The 24,818-nt window shown below is 41.3% G+C and overlaps 2 protein-coding genes across 5 annotated transcripts in view; one reads left to right on the top strand and one right to left on the bottom strand.

Moving 5' to 3' along the window:
* The window catches only part of SSH2 (slingshot protein phosphatase 2), a 103,183-nt gene extending 99,894 nt beyond the window's left edge, over positions 1–3,289 (bottom strand). The window contains exon 1 of the mRNA XM_075518050.1: positions 3,080–3,289. Within this exon, the coding sequence (XP_075374165.1) occupies positions 3,080–3,142 (63 nt within the window). The 5' untranslated portion in view covers positions 3,143–3,289. The remainder of the gene's footprint in view (positions 1–3,079) is intronic.
* Positions 3,001–24,818, top strand: part of EFCAB5 (EF-hand calcium binding domain 5) — a 43,189-nt gene continuing 21,371 nt past the window's right edge. For 2 of the 4 annotated variants that reach the window (XM_075518048.1, XM_075518046.1), the window contains exons 1-8: positions 3,001–3,110; positions 8,224–8,309; positions 8,427–8,599; positions 11,614–12,189; positions 16,536–16,692; positions 17,388–17,451; positions 19,296–19,366; positions 22,961–23,116. In XM_075518048.1, the coding sequence (XP_075374163.1) occupies positions 11,624–12,189; positions 16,536–16,692; positions 17,388–17,451; positions 19,296–19,366; positions 22,961–23,116 (1,014 nt within the window). In that variant the 5' untranslated portion in view covers positions 3,001–3,110; positions 8,224–8,309; positions 8,427–8,599; positions 11,614–11,623. Of the gene's footprint in view, positions 3,111–8,223; positions 8,310–8,426; positions 8,734–11,613; positions 12,190–16,535; positions 16,693–17,387; positions 17,452–19,295; positions 19,367–22,960; positions 23,117–24,818 lie in introns of those variants that run through there. The other 2 variants (XM_075518047.1, XM_075518049.1) reach the window with 2 other exon arrangements.

The raw sequence follows: 24,818 nt of genomic DNA, 5'->3' as shown, positions 1-24,818 counted from the left end.
GGCTCATGGTATCTTTACATTTTACTGTAGTACAATACCGCCTTGTACCATTTTCTGCTAACATGGCACGTCAGAAGACAACTGTTCTGCTGTACAGAAGTGAAGACTGCAGTCTTATTTCTCAATTGGCTGCATAACCAAAGGCCAAAACAAACAGATAGCAGAAGTCTGGACAGACAATTAAGGGAATTTTACAAGTCATCAAGTGACCAGAGGGCTGTAAATGTATAATCAACACTTTGCATGAACTACCCTGAAATGAATGCTCATGAGATGCTCTATGGCAATGAGAACAAGATAAAAACCTATAAATAAAAGCCATCCAATTTCAGAGTGATTCAGAGCAGCTATTCCCCTGAATCCGTAAGAGCCAATTATAACTGTTTATAGGGCATACTTAACGCAAAAATTCAGTTTGAGGACATCAATTTCACCCTTTCTCCTTGTCTGAGAAGTTTATTTCTAAAGCAAGAAGACATCAAACAATTTAAAAGAGAATCCATTTCTGTCCTCAAAATTCATAGTGACCCGGAAACAGAATTAGACATAGCCATATGCTTGCACACCGACATGCTTCTTCCTTGCCCACAAGCTGGAACAGCTAACTTCCAGCAGTTACCAGATAATCTTTGTTCACAAACAGCAGGGTTTCACACAGGAAGTTAGACCCTTATACTACTCATAAAAATTATTTAGCAAGATAAGCTTTCTTTTAAAGAAGTACCCTGGAGCTAGAGTTACCAGTCCATGTAGAAGGAAGCTACCATCAGTTTACAACAGATTGGTTGAAACAACTTCACTTAATACTGAAAAAATTAAGTTCCCCTGCTGAAGGCAACAAGGATCCATAAGAACGGCAAGTGTGGCAGGCTTGCAGGACCAAAGCCTTCATAAGGGCTAAAAAGGTGACTGCCTTGTTCACAAGGATCATCATCTGAAATGATACAAAAGTTCTGACTGAGAAACAACAACTTTGTGACAGAGGAAGAATGCACACAAGCTCAACAAAATTCTGACAGAAGGATGGAGAAACAACCAACCCCAGCTATCTAACAAGAGGCTAAAAGGGCAGTCAAAACCCTAAAGTGTGGTTAGGAAGTTATAACAGGAAATGCAGAAGTACTCAAACAATAGCAGTTAAAAGGGCAGAATATGATGAATATCATTTCCACTTTAGACTGCAAGAAAAGTCTGAGAAAGTAGAAGTAATTGTTTTCCTGGCCTGGTTTTGCTTCTCACAGTCACACGCTTATTTTTGTGTAGGGCACCAAGGATTTACAAAGACCACTGGTACAGAACACACCTCCATACTACGAGATTGAAGAAAGAGAATATAAATAAATATACTGAAAGCTGCATTCTCTGGATTTATCAGGCTCCAGAGGGAGTTGTTTATTTATTTAAAAACTAAGTAGTGTTCAAAAATCAGTACAGTTTCAATTTAATTTAATTGGTTGGGAAACAGCCTGGCTGTTCCAGATGGGAAAGCCTTACAGAATACAACTAATTGTTCATATATATCAAATATTTAACAAAGGAAGGGGTTATGCGTCCAAGTGGGAGAAAGAAGGAAGATGCCAAGAGAGACCTACCTATTCTCATAAGATGTCTTAAAGGCAAGGAATGTATGAGAAAAGGAATAGTGGAAAGGGTAATGAAGTCAAAAGGGAAAAGCAACCTCTGAAGTAATGCAGCATATGAATATTTATAGCAGAGAAATATAAGCAAAATTAATCTGTGTTGCTAAATAAACATACCTTAGGAGAGACATGGGAATGAAGGGGGGGGGGGGGGGGGGGGGAAGTGTTCTGACAGCTAAAATGCTGTCGGGGCAGGCAGGACCTGTCAAGTAACTGATCTAGTTTCAGAAGAGGTTACCTAACACACCAAGAAATATTTTCAGAGTAGTTGGCTTTTTCATCCCCCCTGCCATGAGGGAAGCAACTGGGATTTCAACTCTTCTCCCCCACAAACATTTGCAAACCAGCCATACCACCAGTGTGATAATGCATGAGGTTTTTTAAGGAAAAAAAGTTAACTGAGAACTAAGCATCCAGAAAGTGAAAGCAAGCTCACTATTTTCATTCTCATCCTTAGTTATAATATTAGAAACAAGCCATATAATCAGTAGGTAGCACTTTAAGGGGTTAACATGCCAGATTTTACAATACAGAACTAAAACAACAGCCTGTCCCAAGTTTAAAGAGCATGGAAAGCAAGAAGTCTTTATAGCCGCCTGCCTCACTTCCTGATTCGGGGCAGCGATGAGAACATCTGCTCATTCTGCACATCTCATCCAGAGATTTGAAATCTGGCCTTTCTGTATCTGTCTTGGGCTTGACAGTCTCTTGAAGACTATACGCAACATTCAAAAAAAAAGAAAAAAAAAAAAAAGTCTTAGCTTTCCGCAAAGGAAGGGCCACGTCCTGGAGATACCCAGAGGGTACTGTCAGATTAAATCATCGTGAAACAGCCGTAGCCCGAACAATGTCAGTTTGCTTCCACGCACACTTCCCGCCTCTCTCCCACCACATACAATGAAAGCAAAATTAAACCAGGCTGCTTTATTTAGACAGTTGCACGCTGCAGATGGGGCAGCAGCACCTTTACACACGGGCTGAAGCTCGGGGCGGGCTCTGACCAGGACCCTGGGAATCACCCAGGGGGAACCACCCGGGCTGCGGTGCCGGAGAGCCCTTCCGCAGCCTGAGGGCCCGGAGCGCGGGGCCCCACCGGCTCCCCCACCCCCGGCCCGGGCCTGCTGAGGGGCACCCGGGACCCCCGCCTCTCCCCTCGCTTGTCACCAGGCCACAGCGACGCAAGCGCGACGCGAGGGCCCCGCAGAGGCGTCTGACCCCGTTTCCAGGGACTGAGGGCAGCGGCCGCCGCTCGCCTCAGCGCCCCCGGCCCGCCCGCCGCTGCCCACACGGAGCTGTCAGGGCCCGGCGACCGGCGGGAAGGGGGGGGGGGGGGGAAGCGGTCCGGCGCACGCATGCGCACCGCCGCGCGCCGGACCCTAACGGCCACCAACCGCCGCGCTCCCCTCAGCGCCGGGCGGGCGGCTCGCGGGCGGACTCACCGAGGCGCAGGGGCTGGAGGTGGCGCTGGGGGTAGGCGAGCGCTGCACCGTGACCAGAGCCATCGAGGCGCGGCGGGGCCCCCCGTCCGGCCGGCGGGGGCCTTACTCCATGGCGGTGCCGGCGGCGGGAGGGCGGGGAGGGGAGCGGAGGTGGCGCGGCGCCGGCCGCAGGGGGCAGCAGCTCCACGCGCGCCAACGGCCTCTCACCGACTGAGGCGCGCTGGGGCTGGGCCGGCCGGGCACAATAAGGCGCCAGGGCGCATGCGCCACCTGTCAGCGCGGCACCGCCCCCGGGCCGCGGCGGCGGGTTAACCCCTGCCGCGCCGGCGGGCTCCCGCCCTGCAGCCCGGCCCCTGCGAGCCTGGCGGGCGGCGCCCTCGGCGCTCGGGCCTGGCGTGTGAGGGGGGGGGTCTCGTCATTCCCTCTCCGGCCTCTCCGCCCGAGAGACGAGTTTTAGTAATGCGTGCCAGCTTGGCTGCGGCCACCCAGAACGTGCCTCCTGGCAGGGCGCTCTGGTATGTAGAAGTGATGGTTTTTTGGAATCCCGTGCTGCTGGGAGCTGTAACAATGTGTATGGCACCGTACTCGGTGAAAGTTGGCCTTGGTGCTCAGGTACTGTAGCTTTTCCTTGGATTAGGGAGCAATAGTAACTCTTGCTGTAATGCAGACAGCATATAACACCTATTTATACATCAATGCACAAGCCCAAACACCAAAAAAACTCCTCTAATATGGATACGTGACATTTAAAGCGTTCAAACATCCCCAGAACGCAATACTGCTTGACAGTTTGGGTTCTGAGACAAAGGGCCAAACACTATTAAGCTTCATTTGTTTTTCTGTTTCAGCCTGGTGCTACCAAATTCGTGGGAACGTTGGCAAGGAGGTAACTGGGATCAAGAAATGTCTTGGTAACTGGGCATCTAATGACAACACTGCAGAAGCCAGTCTAAATATTAAACAGAGCAAACTCTTCTTTGTCCAGAGTGTGTATTAACCCATTGATTCCTTTTAAGCACTCGGTCCATATTGCTTTCATCTGCTCCTCAGACTGACAGGCCTGTACGAGACTCTTTTGCCCCTGTAAATCTAAGCACCAGAGAAGCCACATGGTAGCTCTTTAGGCTATTCCCCAGTGCCCTGCAGTCAAAATAATTAGCAGGGCGGCTCTGGTAGCTGGGCTTCACTGCAAGGAAGAAGTCAGGCTCGCTAATGAGGCATTTTGCCTCCTGGTGGACAAGAGAGGATGAAGGACAGGCTCCCTAAACTGGACTAAAGCTGAGCTTACAGAGTGAACTGCACAGCAAGCATGAATTTTGAACATGAAAGAGTCCGAAAGAGCCCCCAGTGGGATCCGAGTGCATGGGGAGAATAAGCAAAACCCATAGGTAAACAAAGAGTCATTGTCCTGCCTTTTACAGCCATCGTGTTGTTATTTGGAAACACAATATTTATGGAAAGTGTGCTAGCAGCGCACTCTGATTTATAGCACAGAGGTCAAGAAAATGCCTTCCAGACCCCTTTTAAATTAGTATCCCCCAAGTTCTCAATATTCCACGACTTCCCAATAAAACAATATATTTTTCTGAGCAGCCTCTTGTCCAGTCCCTCCCTCCCATTTATGTATTAAATGCTTTATCTGCTCTGTGGGCAAATCTGCAATACAGATGTGGTTTTGGTGTATCTGTACAGTAGATCTAGATTGGCAAAGACCATTCCAAATACAGACATCCTTTTGCCTTTATAGATAAAGCAAGCTGCAAGTTTAGGGAGAAAAAGGATTGCTCTGTGCTTGTGAGTTGCATGTACCAGATTTTTTCACACTTTCAAATGACATAGCTAGACCAGTAAGGCTGTTAGGTGTAGCTACTGAAAAAAGCTCTATCTCTAGTTTCAACAGAACTTCTTCCCTATCAATATTTGCTACTTGTTCCAGCTGTATAACTAAACTGCATAAAGTATGTTTTTCAGTTACCTTTTTATTTAGTTCGTACCCAGGTAAGGAAAGAACAGAAGTAAAACGTTGACTAAAAATATAATGGATCAACAATATAATGGAGCACATGGGAACCTTTTTGTTTTCAATAATTTTAAAGATTATTTAGGTTTGCTGCTATATTCATTGTAGATGCTTTTTGTTATATTTTACTCAAATATGGTCTTTGTTCTCCTAACTACATTTTTAGCCTGATAGCCAGATATGAGGCCATGCTGCTGTAAAGTTTTTGCCATGATTTTCAGAGGAGGCAGGAGTCACATTTGAGGATGGGAAAGTTTTTTCTTCTCTGGCATATGACAGGAATCTTAATGCTATTCACCTTTCTCTAAAGCATAATATCCAGGTTATTGTTTTGTTTCACGCAAATGGATTCCTGCAAATAATAGGGCTGCTTCAAGGCATGTAGCTTCTGTTCAGATACGTCTGCATTGATGCACAGGGTAGGTGGAAGACTACAAGTTCCCAGAGTATTCTAGCAGTTTCCTCACCTGGGACTGGTGTTTCATTCCAGATTTTGAGCAACAGACATGCAGGGATTACTATCAAGAAATGATTATTTAAACCAGCTTCCAAAATAGACTTTTGTGTAATTTTCATATATCCAGTAGCTCTTCCAGGTATTTGAACAGCAAACACTTAAAAAACATTTACCGCAAGTAAATAATGGAGTTGCTATCTACAGTTAGCTAAAGGTCCAACATACCAGTTATTAACTACAATAATCACAGATTGCAGTGGTTCTCCGAGCCATTAGAAAGGTATAATTTGCATGTGCAATGTTTTTTAGCAGCAGAATTTAAATGTGGAGGAGGAAGCTATAGGGCAGATGTATTCTGATTGAAAAGAGCAATTAGAGGGCAGCCTGTGGTCACAGCATCATGGTTGGTACAAAGAAGAGGCTGGAAGCCTGTGGCCTTATTCTTCCCCGTGCTGAAAGCACTGTGGTCAGCACCTGCAGCTTTAGCCCAATGTATCATTTAAACGATGTGAAGCTATACATGAGCTGGTTTTGTATGCATTTCCAAAACTGACTATTTTCTTTCTTTAAGACACTGCAAACATTTCTCTGGCTAGCACAACTTATTATTACTACATGTCAGGGCTTTTATTGCATAATCTTGGCATCAGCTGCAAAAGGCAACAGAGTGCTCCCAAAATGTATCTTACACAGAAAAAACAAAAAAAGATAGAAGAGGCAATTCCAGCAAAACATCTGTGATGACATATTCAGCCCATTATTTTGTCAACAGCGCAAGTATTTGATGGCATAATAAAAGGATACACTTTGCTTAGCAAAAACATTAAGGGATAACAGCCAAGTTAAATAGGGTGCGATTAAAGGTTTGCTTAACCCACGGGATTCCACTTCCAGCAAAATAAAAATAGAGCCATTTTGATCCCTCCTTCCAAGTTCTATTTGTATGCTCTTGTTTGGCGGTTAAAAAATCACCTTAAGAAAAGGGACAGTATTTTTTAAATTTATCTTTCATACTGAAAAAAGAAAAAGTTTTTTAAGTTAATCATAATAGCAACAGAATTCTGAATTGCAAAGGGGAAAAGTCAAGCCCACCTGGGAGAAGAGATAAGAGGAGTTAATCATGTGCAAACTGCTTTGAGGAAAAAAGTGCACAATCCAGTTTAAAGCCTCATTTGAAAATATTCCTGTGCACTAATTTTCTGCTTCATTTTGTTGACGTAATTGATGCTATACTGCAATACATCTTGGAAATACACTGCAATGAGCCTATTTCGTTCTGATACATGTTTTTTCAAATAAATAGCAAAGAAATTATGATTTATTACAGCATATTTTTCATATGACAGTTGACTTACATGTTTTTTGTGGGTTTTTTGTGCTGTGTTTCCTCTCTGCAAGCAAATAATGAATTCTAAAATTAAGTCAGTATTGTAGTGTCTACGGCATCTTACTACACTGGTAAGCTTGGCATTCCAGTGGTATTTGAGAGTGTCCAGAAGAAACATTTTTTCAGGGAGTCACTTTGCACAGATGGCCAAAGGTATCTATAGAAGTTACAACCACAGAAATTTTTTCTGAAATATGTACAGGAGTACATAGAGGAAAATAAATGTGCTGGCTACAAACACCAGGAATTTCTATAGCGTCCTCCTTTCCAGAAAAGACAGTATTAAAATAAAATAAAAATTGAGGCTTTTGACTGTCCACTAAAGTACAATTGTTATTGTAATTTCTGAGCAAATTTCCTCCTTGTAAAGAACCTGTACACAGCATGCACACTTTCTAACGTCTATGGCAGGTCTTTTTTTTTAAGGGCAGCATAAAAGTTGTACTGGGTTTATGTTGGGACTCTGAGCGCATGTCACTTAGAGCTACTTCCAATTCCGGAGTTTTACAAATTAATTATTATTTACCTTGGTGTTGTGGGTGCTGTAATAAATAACAAGTGACTTGATGAAGGTGACAGAGAATGAAATTTTTGAGTCGGCAGTTAAAACTCCAGAGTTCCTAAACTAGATAACAAATGTGACTCTGACAGTAACTGTATCAGACTTTGGAAAAATTCTGTTATTTATATCAAACCTCCTCTATTTCAAGTTTTGTAACAAGCTCAGTTGTCCTGTAAAATGGAGACTAATACTCTGCTAGAAGGTAGGGTACCATGCAGCTGTTCCAGTGACAAATACTGTAGATACAGTTCAGTTTTCCTGCAGGTAGACAGTCCAAAAATCATGCCTCTTCCAGTACAAAATACAAAGAAAGAAACAGCATTAGATAAACCTTGTTTCCTGGCAGAAATTGCCATAAATTTCTCAGTTGGAAGTCCTGCATAACACCAAGGAAATCACTGAACAGACACCTGATTTACATCAGTATAAATGAGTGCAGAATGGCTGTCGTAGATGTTTTTGTCTTTTCCCTTCTCCTTTCCCTGTATTGCATATTATTCTTCAAGAATATAGGAGAAATTATTAAAGGTGATTCATCAAATTCCTTTAGATTCAGGTTTAAAGGCAGTCTAACAAAATGGTACTATAAACTTCCCCCTTATTAGTGCTGTATGTGCCTTTCCTGCAAGGCTGCTTCAAAGCAACACAGTTCTTTCCAAAAAAGAGAGCCTGAAAATATTTAAATTGAGTTTGTAATTAATTTCTTTTTATCTCTCAGATTCTCACATCTGGTTAATACAGTCCTCAGTTCCGCTTGTAATGGACTTGTGACAGTTCTGGACTCCGCATACCTTGAATCTGAAGGTAAACCTGCTGTCACTGGGCACCTGTGGATCCTCTCTTTGATTCTTTGTGCCCTTAATGTTGTCCGTTGCTATTCATAGTCTTTTATTTTATTTTAGTCTGTTATTTTATTTTCAGTCATGTGATGCAATGATCTAAGTTCAGTAGAGAAGAGTCTGTTGGGCTGCCAAAGCCAAAAGACAACCTACAGCAATTCTAAGTCGTGGAAGAGACATAGCAACCTTTGGGATTATTGCTTAGCAACTGCAAACACACAGAGGAGTAAAACTCACAGCCCGGCTCCACAGCAGGTCTGAGAAATCCCTAATTCACTTTAAGATTTTTAATGGTTGAGAACAGATGGGCATATATTAAATTCCTGTTCATTTGCGAAGCCACTTTGAAAGCAGGAGGAATAAGATCTATTTTGATACCTGCTCCAAAGGTAAGAAAAACAGTTCTTCAAAGCTTCAAAAAGCAAAAGAGAAAGTCTTTTTAAATTTTAATTGTATTGAAAAGAAGATCATGTATGAAAAGGGTATTGGGCTCTTTGTGATTGGTGAGATAAATATGCTCTATGAAGCATGTTAGGAAAAAGCTAAACTATTTCTGAACGACAGAGCATCAAAGAGATTGGACTCTGTTTTTGAAAAGACTTTTGTAACTCAAAGATCTCCAAAGTATTTACCTAGACAAACTTTAGTCTTTCCTGGCCCTGTCCCACCCATCAAAATCCCCTAACAGAATAACAATGAAACTATAAAAATCTTATTTATGAGCAGGTTTGGGTTTTGTGCAGAAAATGGGGAGATAATCTTTTTGTACCTGCAGGGATTCCAGCAAGAATATTTCTTTCACAGAAAAGGAGCCAGGAAAGTGGCATCCTACTAAATAATGAAAAGCTTATCTTGCCTTCAGCTTGAACAAAGGCTTACAGGAAACTTTATCTCACATTTCAAATTTCCTGGGTGTTTCTAAAGCATGTCTCTGTGCACCATGCTTACTATTATTTGGACAATCAAGCCTCCACTTGGGAATGTCATAGGCCGTGAGAGCTCTATATATTACAGCCAAATTCTCAACTAATGTAAATCAGCACTGAAGTTTATGAGCCAGTGGTGTCTTACACAAACCGGAGGTGTGTCCCTGTAATCCTTGACAAATTCCAAGTTTCAGGGCCTGATTCTAGCACTCCTTTGTTGTTTATTTTAGCAGTTATGTTCTGTTTCTATGTTCTTCCATACCCTCTTGGTCTTCTTTATCTGTCCTGCATTAAAGCAGTGGGCACTATGCTCTGCTTCCATTCTTGGAGTTATGCGAATGCCATGGAATTGAGATAGAACAGTTGCACTTAGTTGTTTTTTGTTTTGTTTTGTTTTGCTTAGAGACATAGAGATACTTAATAAACATTTTCTAATGCTCAAAATCATCCTAACAAATGGTTGAGAGCAGCGTAGAAAATATATTCATCATCATTCAGAGTCAGCCACCTCATAAAGCAGAGTGCAGTTGTCACTTTTAACATTGCACAGAAACTGCAGAGCGGTTTCATAAAGGATGTTAAAAAATAACATAAGTATTTGAAACTGCAAGAACAGTTTATTTTGGCACAACAAAACCAGATGATTTGGAATGTGACCAGAACATTTGGTTAACACCCTGCTTTGAACCAGAAAGAGTCTGGTTTCACAGCTTATTGAAAGAAACTCACCTAAGCAAGGAACAATTTGACAGGGTTGACAGGTTTCCCTTTCTACCATCATAAATCTGGACTCCTTTACAGCTCATGTCCTTCAGTGGCAAAACCAGCTTCCATCTTAAAACCTTCTGTGTGGGTCAGACAGGCAGCTTGATCCATAAATCCATCTCACTCCCCAGCAGGTAATCAACTTCGAAAACAAATTACCAGAAGATGCCAACAAGCCCATTGAGAAAACAGACATAGAAATTTAGTGCTGTGAAGCATCCTACCTATCCAAGCAGTATTTGGACTCAAACAATGGTTATGAACCAGAAGGTCAACATATTAGTAATTACATTTCTGTGCCAGGAGGGCTGTAGATCACGTTTATGTATTTCCTAGAAGGCTGAACTCTCTTCAGAACAGCTACAAATGCTTAAACATGAAGAGCAAACCGTGTCAAAAGCAACAGTATTGCTATGGATACTGAAAGGCCTTAGTGAAAAGCACTTTTAAATAAGAGCTTGAAAAGGATAGTGTGGCAGCAAGTTCAGAGTGGAGTTTCATCTTTAATTCGGAAAGGCATTAGGCTCTCTCTATTAATATCACCCTTCCCTTGCTGTTGTTTAACACGGAGCTGGGTTTTTTGCAGCATGCTGGTGATTTTTCATGCTTTGAATCAAGTAGTTAGGCAACACTCTGCTCCATTCTGTATGTGTAAGGCCCGTTACAGATGCAGACAGTTGTGTATGGAGACATATAGCAATAGTTTTCAAATTGTGCCTTGTGAGCAACTCAGTTTCTTCCTCATATTTCACAGAATGAACCTTTTGAGAAGAAAAGAGTGAAGTTTCAGAAATTGTAAAGGGAGGTATCTGCAACTCTCTGTAGGTCTGTCTTTTACAGAATAATCTACAAAATTAAGTGCTTGTGAACAGCTTAATTACCAAGTTCATGGTATAGAGTTTCACTTTCTGTAGGAGCTCTGCTGACCCATACACCTGTGTCCTCATTACCTTAACAAAATGTCCAGAGGAAAAAAATAGTTGCCAAAGTTGAAATTAAGCAGTCTATGGGACAAGCTTCCTCACTGTTTTTCACAGCTACAGAAAAGATGAAGCAGAAGAAGGCATGTAGAGAAATCTTGCTCCTAGGCATCTGGTATTTTCCATTACTTGCTTCCTTTGTCTCATACCCACTGGATTTCCTGGCGGCATGGAATGGGACCTAAACAGAAATAATGGTACTAGGGGTAAGAGGAATCCAGTGGTTAGAACTGCGGGACAAGACTTCCGAGCACTGTTCACCGCTTGGTTTCTGAGTCTCTAAGTGACCTGGAATTAATCACTGCTCTTCTGTGTCTCAGCTTCTTCTCTCATAAGAAAGGAAAAGACTTATTTAGTTGCTCTGTCTCCAAGGGCTGTTGTGATACATAATTAATCTTTATAAATCATTTACTGATCTTTGAAGTAAAGGAGAAGTATTTATTTAAGAGTACAAAGCAGCAGTAACAGAATAAAAAAGGCACATAGAAAAAGAATAGTAGGTAATTCCTAACAATAGACTTTCTTTCTGTGTCATCTGCTAGGACACTGCTGCATCTTTTGGCATTATATAACATGCTGCTTTTGTTCTGTGTCACAGTGATTGAAGTATGGCTGCTCAGCCAGAAGCAGCAGCCCAAACTGCAGGTCTAAAACATCCCAGACCTGGAGGTAAGAATATGACTGCCACAGAAATGAAGAGAAATCAGGGGAATGATGAGCTGCCGTGTCTTAGTAATTATGCTCCGTGGAAAGAGTGTTTTTATGAAAAGGTACAGCAGAGGTGCCTGAATCTGCAGGAGACAAAGGTGAAGATGATTCGTGCACAAAAGGCAGAAGGAGAAAAGGTAAAGAAGAGAGAACCCTGTGACTGGCTGTCCAAAGAGTGGTTCAGTGAAGAGAAAGAGTCACTAGATACTCGCATCTATTTGCTTGACAAACTCCTACCTACATTAATCCCAGGAATGGAAAAACTGCTAATGGAAGTGGAAAGAAAGAATGTGCTTGCACCAGACAAGGAACCAAGCAAATTTAACCCCATTAATTTTCTTGGAGAATATCTGATGAGACATAACCCTCAGTATAGTATTTCTACAAAACCAGGCCCGTACCTGAGAGGAATGAAGATGGTCACGGAGGAGCTAAAAACTGAGATACCAGGTACAACAGCAGAGAGGTGAGAGAGTTGAATGTGTGGCTGGTCACAAGACCAGGGCTGGTGTCTTGGTCTCTGTTTTACAAAAGGAATGGTGTGACTGCAGCCTGGCTGCAAAGTGTCGAACAAAATGAACCTTGTGTAGTACAGTGCCAGAGATGGTAGTTGTCTCTCATAGATACTTGAGAAGCAGGACAAATGCCAGAACATGTCACACAAAATGAAACACTAGTTATTCCTGTTTAGGGCAATATTCTGCCCTTCACAAGTATATAATTCCTCTTTAGACTGTATCTTAATTACATATGTGGAATGCAAACTGCTTTCAAACCGGTCTAGGTTAGTGACAGCAGTTCTTTAGGACAGATGTTAGTATCAAAGGCCTATGGACTCTTCAGATCATTTCTTCTATATTCTTCCAAACTTAGTGAAAAAGATAAACATTTTTTCCTCCTTCAGGATGATTTTTCCTGACCAAACCAACAACAATATTGTCCTGGCGCGTTGTAGAAACTCCTTCTCCTGGGATTTTTACTTAGGCTTTCCTTTCAGATTCTTTTTTCCCTTTAAAGTAGAAACTGTTTTGTATTTTATTATGTTGCTTATTTCTTGGGCGTATTCTAGGCTGCTTGCTTTAGTGTAATATTTAATGAATATTGGAAGGGGGTTCCATGGCATCTTACAGTAGGCTAAGGTTAGAATGTGTGCGCATTAGGTGAACAATAATGCTTTCATTTTCATTGCTCTATTCAGAAAAGCACAGAAGTGAACATTTGTGTTTATAGATGACCCAGAGGTGATTGTGAATGATGTCAAAATTACTCATTCACTACTAGATCACTTTATTCTATATCTGTGTTGGTAGAATAATGACTTCTATTTGAATGGCTGTCTCTTCTATTTGCATAAATAGTACATACAGCTTGAAAATTGGTTTCAGGGTTTCAGTGTCAGGAATTAGGGAAGTAAAATGTTGACATGTCTTATGCATAAACTCTAAATGAAGATAATTGAAGTTCCCAGTATTATAATGAATAAAAGAATATATTAAATCTCTCTTTACTGCTCTGAGTTTCTGTCTCTCTACATTTCTAGTCCACATACTGTAGTTCATAGGAACTGTAGTTCATAGGAGCGTGCCTTGTGTGAATACAACTAAAGCAGTGTGATAAGTGAATTTCATACAGTCACTTACCTCCTTTTTCCCCACAGATAAAAATAATTATAACTGATTGTGGGCAGTGTGTCAGAGCTCAGCTTTTGGGTTTTTCTTCATAAGCAGACATACAGTAGTATAACCAGAGCTGGCAAAAGATTTTCCTTTTTTTTTTTTTTTTAATGCCAGTCCACTGAAACAAATGATCTGGGGAAACATCTTCTTTTTCAGTGAGCTTTCACTCAAGCATAGACTGTTCTGGGGGGATGTTTAGGATGCCAGCCTTGCCATACCTTTGTTTTGGGGACTGTTTCACCATTCATATTGCTTCACAGAGGGACACCTGGATGCAGGAAGTTCAGAACCATATCTCATTTTTATTTTGCAAAAGAAATTGAATTAAAATACATAAAATTTCCTAGGGTTTTTTTTGGGGGGGGTGTTTGTTTTTGGTTTTGTTGGGGTTTTTTTCTGCTAAAATACTCCTAGCTTTCATTGTGAATTAGAGCTTATTTCTGGAGAGGTCAGATTTTCCTGTAGAATGCAAAGTGTTGGCTACCAGTGACATATTATCATCTTGGCCTGGGCTGTTAAGTCCATGTTTACATTTGGAGACAGGTTCTCAATTTGTAGCTATCAGAGCTGATGCAAAGGAGGTGATTATCAAGACTTGTAGAAATCAATCTCTCTGTAGACAGCACTGCCACGGGGGTTTATGTAGCCATAGCTGTAGCAGGTTTTGCATATCCGCTGGTAGTAGTATCATGGGATTTGCATTCACAGCAGCTCAGGATTTACATATTTGTGATGGCTGTATTGTGGGATTTGCATAGGATTCTTAAACCATAGCAGCACAGAGGATTTTACCAACACCGTGTAGCACTGAGACTCCTAATGTGAGTCACTGGCTTTCTACACATGAAAAAAATGTTACAAGAGAAATGGCAGTCTGTGCTCAAAATCTCTCACGTAAGCACCAGAAAGATGAGGAGTGAAATTCTGGCCCCAATGAAGCTCTCGGCAGCCTTGACATTACCTTCAGGAAAGGCAGGATTTCACCACAGGTTCATATCTAAAGCTTACCAGTCCTCGGTGAGCTCTCTCAGGCTTCCTCCAGTCTATCCTTAACTGCCACCTGACTGGGAGTCAAGGCATGCAGGAGAACAGATGGGAGAAATTCCTTATCCAAATGGATTGATACCTGAAACAGAGGCTTTATTTGTCCAGGGATGGTAGTCCTTCAGTCTGAGTCACCCATCCTTGTGTGGGAGTTAGGCGGCTGTCTTCCTGAAGAAACATGTTTCATTCTGCAGGGAGAAGTCACCCTCGCTGCCGTCTCATCTTCTCTGGAAATGTCTGAAATGAGCTCACTTTGAAACGGGTGCCCAGCACTGTTATAGCCTGTTTTGCCGTTGTTGTCTAGGGGGGAAGTGTTTTGTCCCACACCAGAGACACCAGGCAGAGGATGCGGCTGCCTGGTGTTTTAGGACCCTGGAAATAAATGCAAAATTGCAGCACAGTGCAGGTGCAGCACGCAGTGTAACTTGTGCTGGGTACTGCCCAAATTAATCACCAGAGCGCCTTGGCAACTCCTAGCATGGCCTAAGCTCTGCTTTCAGCTTGCAGACTCCTGCTGAGGAGGAGCTGCAGCTAGAAGTGGTCTGGTTTTCTCTTTCTGTCTGTAGCATACATTGGAGAAAAATCTGTTAGTCCCTTTAGCTTGGTACCTGCTACATACCCCCTCTTTGCTGTGTCTGTGAAGGAGTCAGAAGATAGGAAATTATTTTACCCTTCCCCTGCTATCGAAGTGCCAGAGGCTGAACTGCCTCAGCAGGCACTTGTGCAATGCCCACGATTGATTAAGGAACCCAGTTATTCATTAAGAAACCTCTGTGGTAAGTGGCCATGAAGAACAAGTACCTAGTGATAAAACTGCCTGTGATCAAAGTGTATTGCTGTAACATGTTAAACAGGCCTTTCTATTCCTTAAAGAAAATATAATTGTTTTATAATTTCTAGGATGACCCCGTAGCAACAGAAGAGAGCAGGGACAGGATCAGCCCATCTTCACAATATGTGAAACACAAGGCGAAGAAAGGAGCAGAAATCGTTAGTTAAAATATAGTTTCTGGGCTAGTGTGTTCTCAGGTACAAAAGAGGAGCAATTCCCCTTACTCTGACTACCTATAGAGTGCAAGTGAGAGCCACAGAGATGAGCAGGGCAGCTGCCTCAATGCAGAGACTCCAGCAGCCTCTGTGAGCAGGAACTGTTCTCCCCATATGAACTGATCCTTTGGCTTTAAGCATTTTGAATTTCCTAAAGGCTTTTTTTCCATTTCATAAATGAACAAAGTCAAAACCAAAGCAGATAAGTTCTACCGGATCAATTTTATTCAGTTCTTTTGTTATGTGAAATGGAGGATTGGAAAAAACATGGCTGGGTGATTAGAGAAGCAAAGAAAACGGAAGGAAAAGGGAGGTACTTTTAGTCCAAGCTTGCAAACTCTGTGTTCAAAATGACGGAGAAGTTGGTGTATTATCCCTGTCCTAAGGCAGTAAGGACTTTATTGTATAAGACTGCTTAAGAAATTTCATTGAACGCTGCTCTTTGCCAGTGAAGTGTTCCTGTGAAATGGTACTTGCATTGAGACAAATGCATACTGATGCAATTTTGTTGGTAAATCAAGTGTAGCAAAATTAGGCACCTCTGTTCCTGCTAAAATTGAAAGAAAATTGAAGGACATCTACACAATAAATGATTAATGCCATTATAAATACGAAGGTAAAATTTATCACTGTTGAAACTACACCAAGTAGGAGAACTGTACAGATGATTTTCCCTTAAGTGTCTACCGTATACTCTACAAGAGGCTCTCTCCACATGCACATATCTGACACTCAGAGGTTATTTCTTCAGCTTCATAGTTACACTGGATTTCAGGAGATGATACATGTCAGAATATAAATACTCTCACCTCCTTAGAGCTGCCCTCTGAAAACACAGATTACTAATATCTAGTCCAATAGTCACACTAGTAATTTTGTGCCCCAAACATCAAGTGTTTCTTTGGAAAAAAATCTGCTTGTACTAGAAGGACAAGAATTTCAGTAAGAAGTTATTTCCTTTCCTTTTATTCTTCAGGGTAGGCTTAATCTATCTTAAACATGTTTATGATGGTGTCTTTCTAAACCATATTCCCACCTCCTACAGGCTGGCCAGGATGAAGTCTGAGGCAAAGAACAAACGTAAGGAAAGGGAGCAGTTGGACAATATGAAGTCTCAGGCGAAAGAGATGAGAAAGGAGGCGCTGGCAATTCAGTTCAAAGAGTGGACAGTGGATGTCAGTGGCAGAATACCGGTTGCACTGGTAACTAGAGATGATCCTTGTTAATGCACCGCTATGATTGTTCCAGACAGGAGGAAAAGGAAGTTCATGATAGTGCCGTCTGCCCTGGCATGGCAGCATGGAGCACAAGGATGGGTAATGGCTCGGACATCCCTTAGGGTCAGGGTGGAGGCTGCTGTCTACCACTTAGCCTCACCAAACCCTGATTCCCCACGAGCACATGGAAGGATTGTGATGCATTCTCCACAGAGGTCCTGGGAAGCTAAATGGCCCATGAGGTACTCAGACACTCCTGAGGTTGCTGGATACATGCCTCATCACTGGATGTCCTTCTCTGCAGCTGGTTGTCCCTCAGAATCCCCTTAAAAAGGTCTGGGGCAGGCAGTCTTGCTCTCCTGTGGCCTCCATTAAATCTTCTTTCTACCCCTGTGACTCATACAAATTGATACTGCAGCTCATGAAAGATGAGATTTGCAGTAATTGTAATACATCTCTTGGTAAAAGCATCTTTCTTACAAGTCACACAAGGCCCCTAGGAAGTTGTCCTGTGGTTACACACAGCACGACATAGACAAGGTCTACATTTAGCAGGGCCCACCTACGTGTGGTAAGAAGCATTGTGGCCCATATGACTAATTATTCCAGGTGATTTATTTTAGTAATTGTGGGCTGTTATCTGCATGAAACAGGCCTTTCACTATTACCTTGATTTGTAGGTTCAGAGTGCCCTGAGGTCTTTTCCAGATGTCATTGCTTCTACTCCCATAGATGTGAGAAAAGGTAAGTTTTTGATGTGTCTCCTTTAGGTTTATTTCTGTGGTCTGAATTCTGATGCAAACTGTGAGCAAATAGTGAATGGATTTGATAATAGAGAAAGAATCTCTAAGAGTAGTTACACCAGTTAGGATATTAACGACAAATCTTCAGACAGATTGGAAAGAGACTGAACCACCATGTGGTTCATTCATATGATCTTGCAAAGTATGGAAAGAAGTTTAAAAAACCTTTCAGAGAGATAGAAAGATCAGAGGCAGGCCCTTTTGACTTACATCCTGCATTAGCTAGATGTTGCCGTGTGCTTATCACCATTTTTAAGAATCACTGTGACAACCTCCTTCATCTACTCTGTCCCACGGTGTTCCTTGTCTCATGGGTGGTCTTGGAAATCCCATGGACAGCTTGGCATACTGGGAGGTATGAAGGAAAGGTAGGATTGAAAAAATTAAAGTCTGACAGTGTTGTTACCTTTTATGGTTTCAGGGAAAATGCTGAAGCTTACCTAATGCTCCACCAAATCACACATCTTGCCTAGCCCTTCCCTTTGCTAGTCCCAGGCATGCCAGCGACACACAGCACAAGGGCCTCTGTATCAGAGCACTCACCACAGAAAGATTTCCATAATTCCTGTCCACTTTACATAGCTTACACTTGACCTCCCCGAATAACGATAATTGAATAGATAAGAGCCAGGAACATTGAAGTGGCAACATACAGCCTGCTGCCAGCCTTTTACATCGACAGCCTGTAATGATCATCAGTAATAACAAATCTACCTTTGCTGGAAGATGGGATGATAAGCAGGGAACCTCCAGAGTGCATTTCTGCTTGCTACTGAAGTCACCTCTGTCTAGAGCTTGCCCTTGCTCAGCCCCTTCTATATTACAGAATTGTTCCTCTGAGTAATCATCCTATATTGGTAGTAGTTGTGCGAATGCCAAACACAGCCCTTGCGCTCCTGCTGTGGGGGCTGTGGTTCCCCAGTGTGAACAGATACTGGGATGTGAGACTGAGAAGCAAGTTTCTGTCCAGATGCTTGCTCTACAAATGCTGGAGGTGCTTTATGTCAAATTTCACTAACAGTGCAGCTCCATTTCTTAATGTGTTTCATTTAATAGCATCCAATATACATTAATGGAACATTAAGCTTCATTTTATAGTTTAATAAAGATAATGTACAGTTTAGGAATGTCTTAAGCAACAAGAGATAAATGCATTCTATGGTGAATTTTCTCTTTATTCCTGATATATTGTAGAAGAAAGAACAGAAAAATAATCCCAACAGAAATAGCATGTCTGTGCTCAAAGACCTCATTCAGAAGTCTATGTAGACATTTGACATACCTTCTCAGTTCCATTATAGCAGCCCAGAAGCTGACCAAAAGATAGTTTTGAATATCATAATCAGTAAAAATATTCCCACAGAGCTTCTTGGGAAAATTACTGACTTTCTGATTCCACTCTTGCAAAGCAGAATCCATGTCCCCAGAATTTTAAGGCTGTTTTATCTGTTTGTTAAATCAAAAATAATTTCTTCCCTCACATAATTAGTTGTAAGTACCGTTAAAATCATTGCAATTTGCTCCAACATATGTCAAGAATAAATATGACCATACAGTTCTGAATAGATAAGTGCAGATTCTCAGCAAGAGAAATATCTAAGAATCAGCTTTAGGTAGACTCTATACAGTCAGATACTTCAGCTATTGTGTAGGATAACCTCAAATAAATGTAATCCAACGTGAGAAGAAAGTTAATGTAACATAATAGCGTGCAAAAAAATGTGTACAATATGCAAAACCACAACTGTTTGCTTTCTAAACCAATATCCCTTCATTTTTTACTAGCAATCTATGACAGGAAGCTGGAAATCATAGACACATTGGAAAAAAAAGTAAACATAGATGAATTCACAGAGGTGAGAAATGAAATAAGAGCATCTGATTGAGACTATGATGTTTATTACAAAGTAATAGCATTTCCGTGGGGACAGCTAAGATGAGTAAGTGAACGGTTTCACTTCTGCAGCATCCCATGTAACTGGTTGTATCAGGACACTTCACATTCCATCTCCGTATCCATCCTCTGCTGTCACAACGCTTCCATTCTGGCCAGCAAGGGGGAAATATTTTGCTTTCCTCAGAGCTGCAGCCTGTGCTGCTCCCTGAGAAGTTACTCTAGAAGCAGTGGATTTTAGGACATCCCTCTCAGTTCCTTTCTAGAAAGCCAAAGCCCTGAATCACCTGTGAATTCAGATTTTGTGTTGGCTGCTCCAGGGAGGTTCAGGGTGCCAATATAACCATTAGCCTGAGGTAATTAGTACTGTCCCCAAAGTACTGTTATTTCTGATTAAGTTCTATTAACCATAGAAAAACCTAAGAAGTGATGAACTGGGATAAGAAGCTCTACCATTTTTGCCCTGAACTATTACTAGCCTGAACCATAACCAAACTGCAACAAGTGTCATAAATGTGTGAGAAGCATAACCAGGTTGAAAAATAGGCAGTCTTAAAATCAAAAGCTGTCATTGAGAAGCATCAGAAGTGTGTTTTTAACTCACCAAAATCAATAAATGTAGTTGGACGTTTCACCCCATTACTCTACTCTTCATCAATTTGAAAACAACCAAATCAGTTCAAACTATATTTACTGAAAAACTCTTCTGGCCAAGACTTTGCCAGCCACTTCTACCTACGACAGAGCTAAATTTTATGGCTGGGTAATTAAACCTGTGAAAAGGGATGTTTAGAATAGAAATAATGACAGACCCTCAGCTGCAGCAGTGCTAGTGGGTGCTGTTACAATAATTAAAAACAGAGTATAAAGCAGCTGTGCAGAGACTCATTTCAAGCAACCATGTGTGATTTTTGTGCCTTCTTTGCTCTCAGGAGGCTCACATGTTTGGTATTTTGCACAGAGATCCATTTTTATGATAACTTGTTGAAGGCTTTTTTAAGCATGAAATGAGGTATTTTTAAATTTAACCTCAGAATAACTGCATTTAATTAAGAAAACTGTTGTGGATAATGGGAGCCCAGAGAATTGCTTTTGTCACTGAAATGAAGCATCAATCCATAACCCCTATGGTACATGTATAAGCACTGAATGAATTCATGCTCCATTAGCATCAGAAAAATGTTTTAAAATATATTTTGTGTACTCTTTATTTTAACTCAGTTAAAGATATGACAACAGAGATCAGAAGTACAAAAGACATGGACTGCCAAGCTGTCTGATTTACCAGCCAGTGCAACGTTGTTCTCAGAACATATTTTCTGATGCTTTTTCCAGTCCGGTTTTAATTGAATCAAATGACGAGGCTTTCATCACTTCCCTTAGGAAACTGTTCCATAATCACAGGCCGTGCTTTCAGGACAGGGCTGTTTCTAATCCTCAGCTACAATTTACCTTTGTTCATCAGTTTGCATCATCCACCAAAACCAGAAAGAGAGGTGATCTTTCTCCACACTGGTCTAGGCCCTTTCACATGTGGAAAGCATTGCTTTTTAATAGACCTTAAAATTAAATGGCACTTTTTTTTCCTTGAATTCAGTGCAGCTTTGGGTTACTTAAAGGATGTTAGAAACTCAGTAGAGAGACCTCACATGTTGTTGTTTGGTTTTGGGGGTTTTTTTTGACGTGCAAAACAGTGGCTGTTGAATTTTTACATCCTTCGTGACAAGCTCGTGGGGCCGTTTATATTAAAAGCATTTAAATCCCAGAGACCGGTCCTTAATAGTTTGTTTCACAGGCTTTGTACTCTAACATGCAGAACCCCCAGCAGTCTGACACAAAGCTATTGACACCAAGGGAAATACATTGCTGTTGTAGGGTCAGAATCAGGCTTTAAAGGTGAGATTATTTTTCATGATTGCGTGTGGCTTCCTCCATCTCTGTTGAGATCAGCAGGAACAAAAAGCAAAGATCCGTTGTTATTGATGATAATGTGTTCACAAACTACAGCGAGGTCTCACACTGGATAGCAAGAAGGAGGTGTGCCAGCTTTCTTCTGATGGGTGTCAAAATCTCTTGGTTAATAATAAATAAATGTATGCTTATTATGTGTACAGTACTTTACACAGTAGAGTGCTTTACACACATCAGCTAAGAAAAGCTTATGACTCTACGATAGTTCCTCCTGCCCACATAGCTGAACATACGCTTCTAAAAAATTTTCTGTGGAGCTGTTAGACAGCAGTATTAATACACAAGCCTTTGGATGTGTCATCAAGATGACATACAAAATAACAAGCTGCTTGTCCAACCTGCCTCCTTCCAACTGCTGTCATCTTTAAGGTTCATCTGTCACAGGGCTCCGGGTTGTAATAGCTCTGAAAAGCTAGTAGATACACGTAGTGCCAGATCTGCCACCTTCTCTCCAACCCACCTACATCCTCTCTTTTTATGCTGAAATGCAGAAAAAACATACATTTCATTAGTTCTTCTTTCCCACCAGCCATCCCTCAGGCCATTGGCTGCTGCTTTTCTGCTCTTCCTCTCTTCTCCACTTGTCCCATATATTTGGAAATTATGCAATGTAGACATTAATAATAATAACATATATTAATATTGCAGTTCGTTAATGCCTGTGCGGCATTTCACCAAGCCCAAGATGTTCTAGCACGTATGTCAGGTATCCATACTCTAAAAATGGGATAATGGGAAACATTCTGTGTTTTGCAAATTCCTCCTTTTAACTGTATGGGCTCCCTGTGACGGTGGCTGGCTCCAGAAACCTGCTGTAATAATTCAGCACAGGCTTTGGGATTGTGGTTTGTTCTGACGGCCATTATTATTTATGTCATGCACACCACATTTTTAGAACCATATTGCTTTTGCTCATAAAAACCACATGGCTATAAATCCAAAGTGTTAAAGTGTCTCCAAGGCTAGAACTTAAAATAAATCTTGAGTCAGTAGTATTCCCAGTGTCAGAGGACTTAGGTGACAGCAGGCTCATTTTCAAAAGGTTCTTTCCTTTTTTTATTGTATCCAGACTGGTTCTCTAAACACTGAAATTGTGGGCAATGGTCATTTTGTGGCATTAGAGAGTTGAGTGACTGTCAGTTCTGCAAAAGTAATGGCTCAAAACATCTCCTTGGGAGTAAAGTCGGGAATACTAAATGCTGCAGAAAACCATGGAGAACTTATATCCTCCCTGAGATAATCTAGCTTAAGCAATGACATTTCATAGGAGGGATTCTGATCCAGCATCTCTGAACCACTGAACATGATAAGTGACCTCTGGGCCAGGAAAGGGACTGTTCAGTTATGCATTTGTGCAGTGCCTGGTGCAGCAGTGTCCCAGGCTTGTTTGGAGAATATTGCTGCTTCTGAAAGAACGAACAAAGTAGGCAGTGTAGCACCCATGCACCAAGGTTGCATTACGTTAGCAGATTAACCTACAAATTCACATAGATTCCATTGCACGCAATAGAATTTTAAGAGTTCAAATAAAGGTGAAAATACTTGAAGGAAGCTAACCATTTACACTACTGCTTTCTCTCCATAGTATGTCCATTCCTACACTGAACATTTTTCAAATGACGTGTTCCAAGAAATCCTGAAGCATCTCTGTCAGTGTGCTGATGACTTCCAAGAAGCAATAAGACATGATCTGTGGAGGCAAATGTTTACTGATCTCTTCCTAGATTGTGATTATGGAAAGGTAGGCAAAGCAGCTCTCAACCTAATTTCAATATGGTGGTGCTTCCAGTTTGGTATTTCTCTGGGTCACTGCATTCTTTTTATTCTTCATGACTCCAGATTCTCTCTTTGTGCTTACTCAGCATTATTTTAGTGGACAATAGCTGCTGCATTGTCTTCAAATTCATAGTTCTTAGACACAGAAGTAGCCAATAGCCTATAAGCTGAGGGCTAATTAGAAACTGAATGACCTATTGTGATGACTTGGGTCTGAAGTATGATGATTCTGGAGAAGAAATTAACCACAAACTTTACTACTTCTGGTCATTACCAGTTCCCACAGCACGTTCAGAATGTTTGGGTGCTAATTTGTCTATTCAGATGTATTTCAGCAAAGATAACCTGATATAGATTGACCTTAACAAATGTGCACAGTATACAATAATAACATATATTGCGTTAATTATGTTGCATTAATTTATATACCTTCTATCAATAAATCTCATAATAGTTTAAATTTAAAATGCAAAATTACCTTTACTTCTTTGGGAAAAGTACTGTAAACATCAGCCACAGTTTATAAACAGGAAATTAAAATACAATGAGTCAGTTACAGAGCTGGAAATGGAACTCAAAAGCTGTAATTTGGTTTTCAGCAGCTCTAAACTCTATCTATCATCCTCTGAATACACCTGCATCCCCATTTAAAGAAAAAAAAAAGCTAGACTTATTAGAAAACCAGTAAATAGCGGGAGCTGAAGAATCAGTGGCATAAGCTATTGCTAAAAACTTGGGCTTCATCCAGAAAGTATGGTACTTGTTATGAGTAGCCTCAGTTAGCCAGTTGCTGGCTACTACACAGCAAATGGTTGCCATAATCTTAGTTTTCTCCCCTACATAAATTATATATTCCATCCAGCACTCCTCTAGTGATGTTTACAGCATGCCTACCCAGAATGAACTGTGCTCTACAATGTCATGCTAATAATGTCATTACCTCTAAGAGAATGGAATTACAGAGCACGTTTCAACACCAATGGTGTGTTTTAGAGAATAGCAGGCAAGCTGCTGTTTCAGGGATGAGGAAAGAAATGTGTCTACTTCTCAGTTAGAAGACATTTCATTTTCCTATTGCTCTGTCAAGAAGAGCTATGATGGATCCTCCTGGCTAGAGTAATATATAAAGCTGAGTCCTATCTTTGCCATGCATTTTGAAAGGATCCCTTCTTTCCCTTTCATGTTTTAATGTGACTTTCTTCCTATTATTTCTGTGGCAGTAATCACCATCTCCATGCTACTAATCCCAGTGGAATCTCAGAGGCAAAGAGCCAAAAATGCTAGCGCAACATAACAAGAGTAAGCAGCTATCAGCACAGACGCCATCGCTGCCCAGAAAAAAATGATCAGAGCACAAACATGGTTGCTGTTTCTAGCCTCCGAGGTAGCCTTGCTCTGCAAACTGAGTTCACGAAACCGTAGCATGGACCATGCAGTTCTTTTAAACCTGACCTGGTTTCTTTTGTATAGCTCTAATAAGTCCTGCCTGTACCCACAGGGAAGATAAAAGATGCAAACTAACCCAAGGACTTCCACCACTTGAATGTGATCCATTACCTGTAGTACTCATTCTGCAAAGCACAGCAAAGCAGTTGTTTCAGTTCCTAATTTACATTTGTTTGGTAGCAGGCAGTTATTCCAGTCTGCATGGCGAGTGTGGCTGGCTG

This window comes from Mycteria americana, chromosome 15 (assembly GCF_035582795.1).
Source record: "Mycteria americana isolate JAX WOST 10 ecotype Jacksonville Zoo and Gardens chromosome 15, USCA_MyAme_1.0, whole genome shotgun sequence".
Taxonomy (NCBI): domain Eukaryota; kingdom Metazoa; phylum Chordata; class Aves; order Ciconiiformes; family Ciconiidae; genus Mycteria; species Mycteria americana.
The sequence above is the reverse complement of the archived record's forward strand: the minus strand, read 5'-3'. Positions and strand labels throughout refer to the sequence as shown.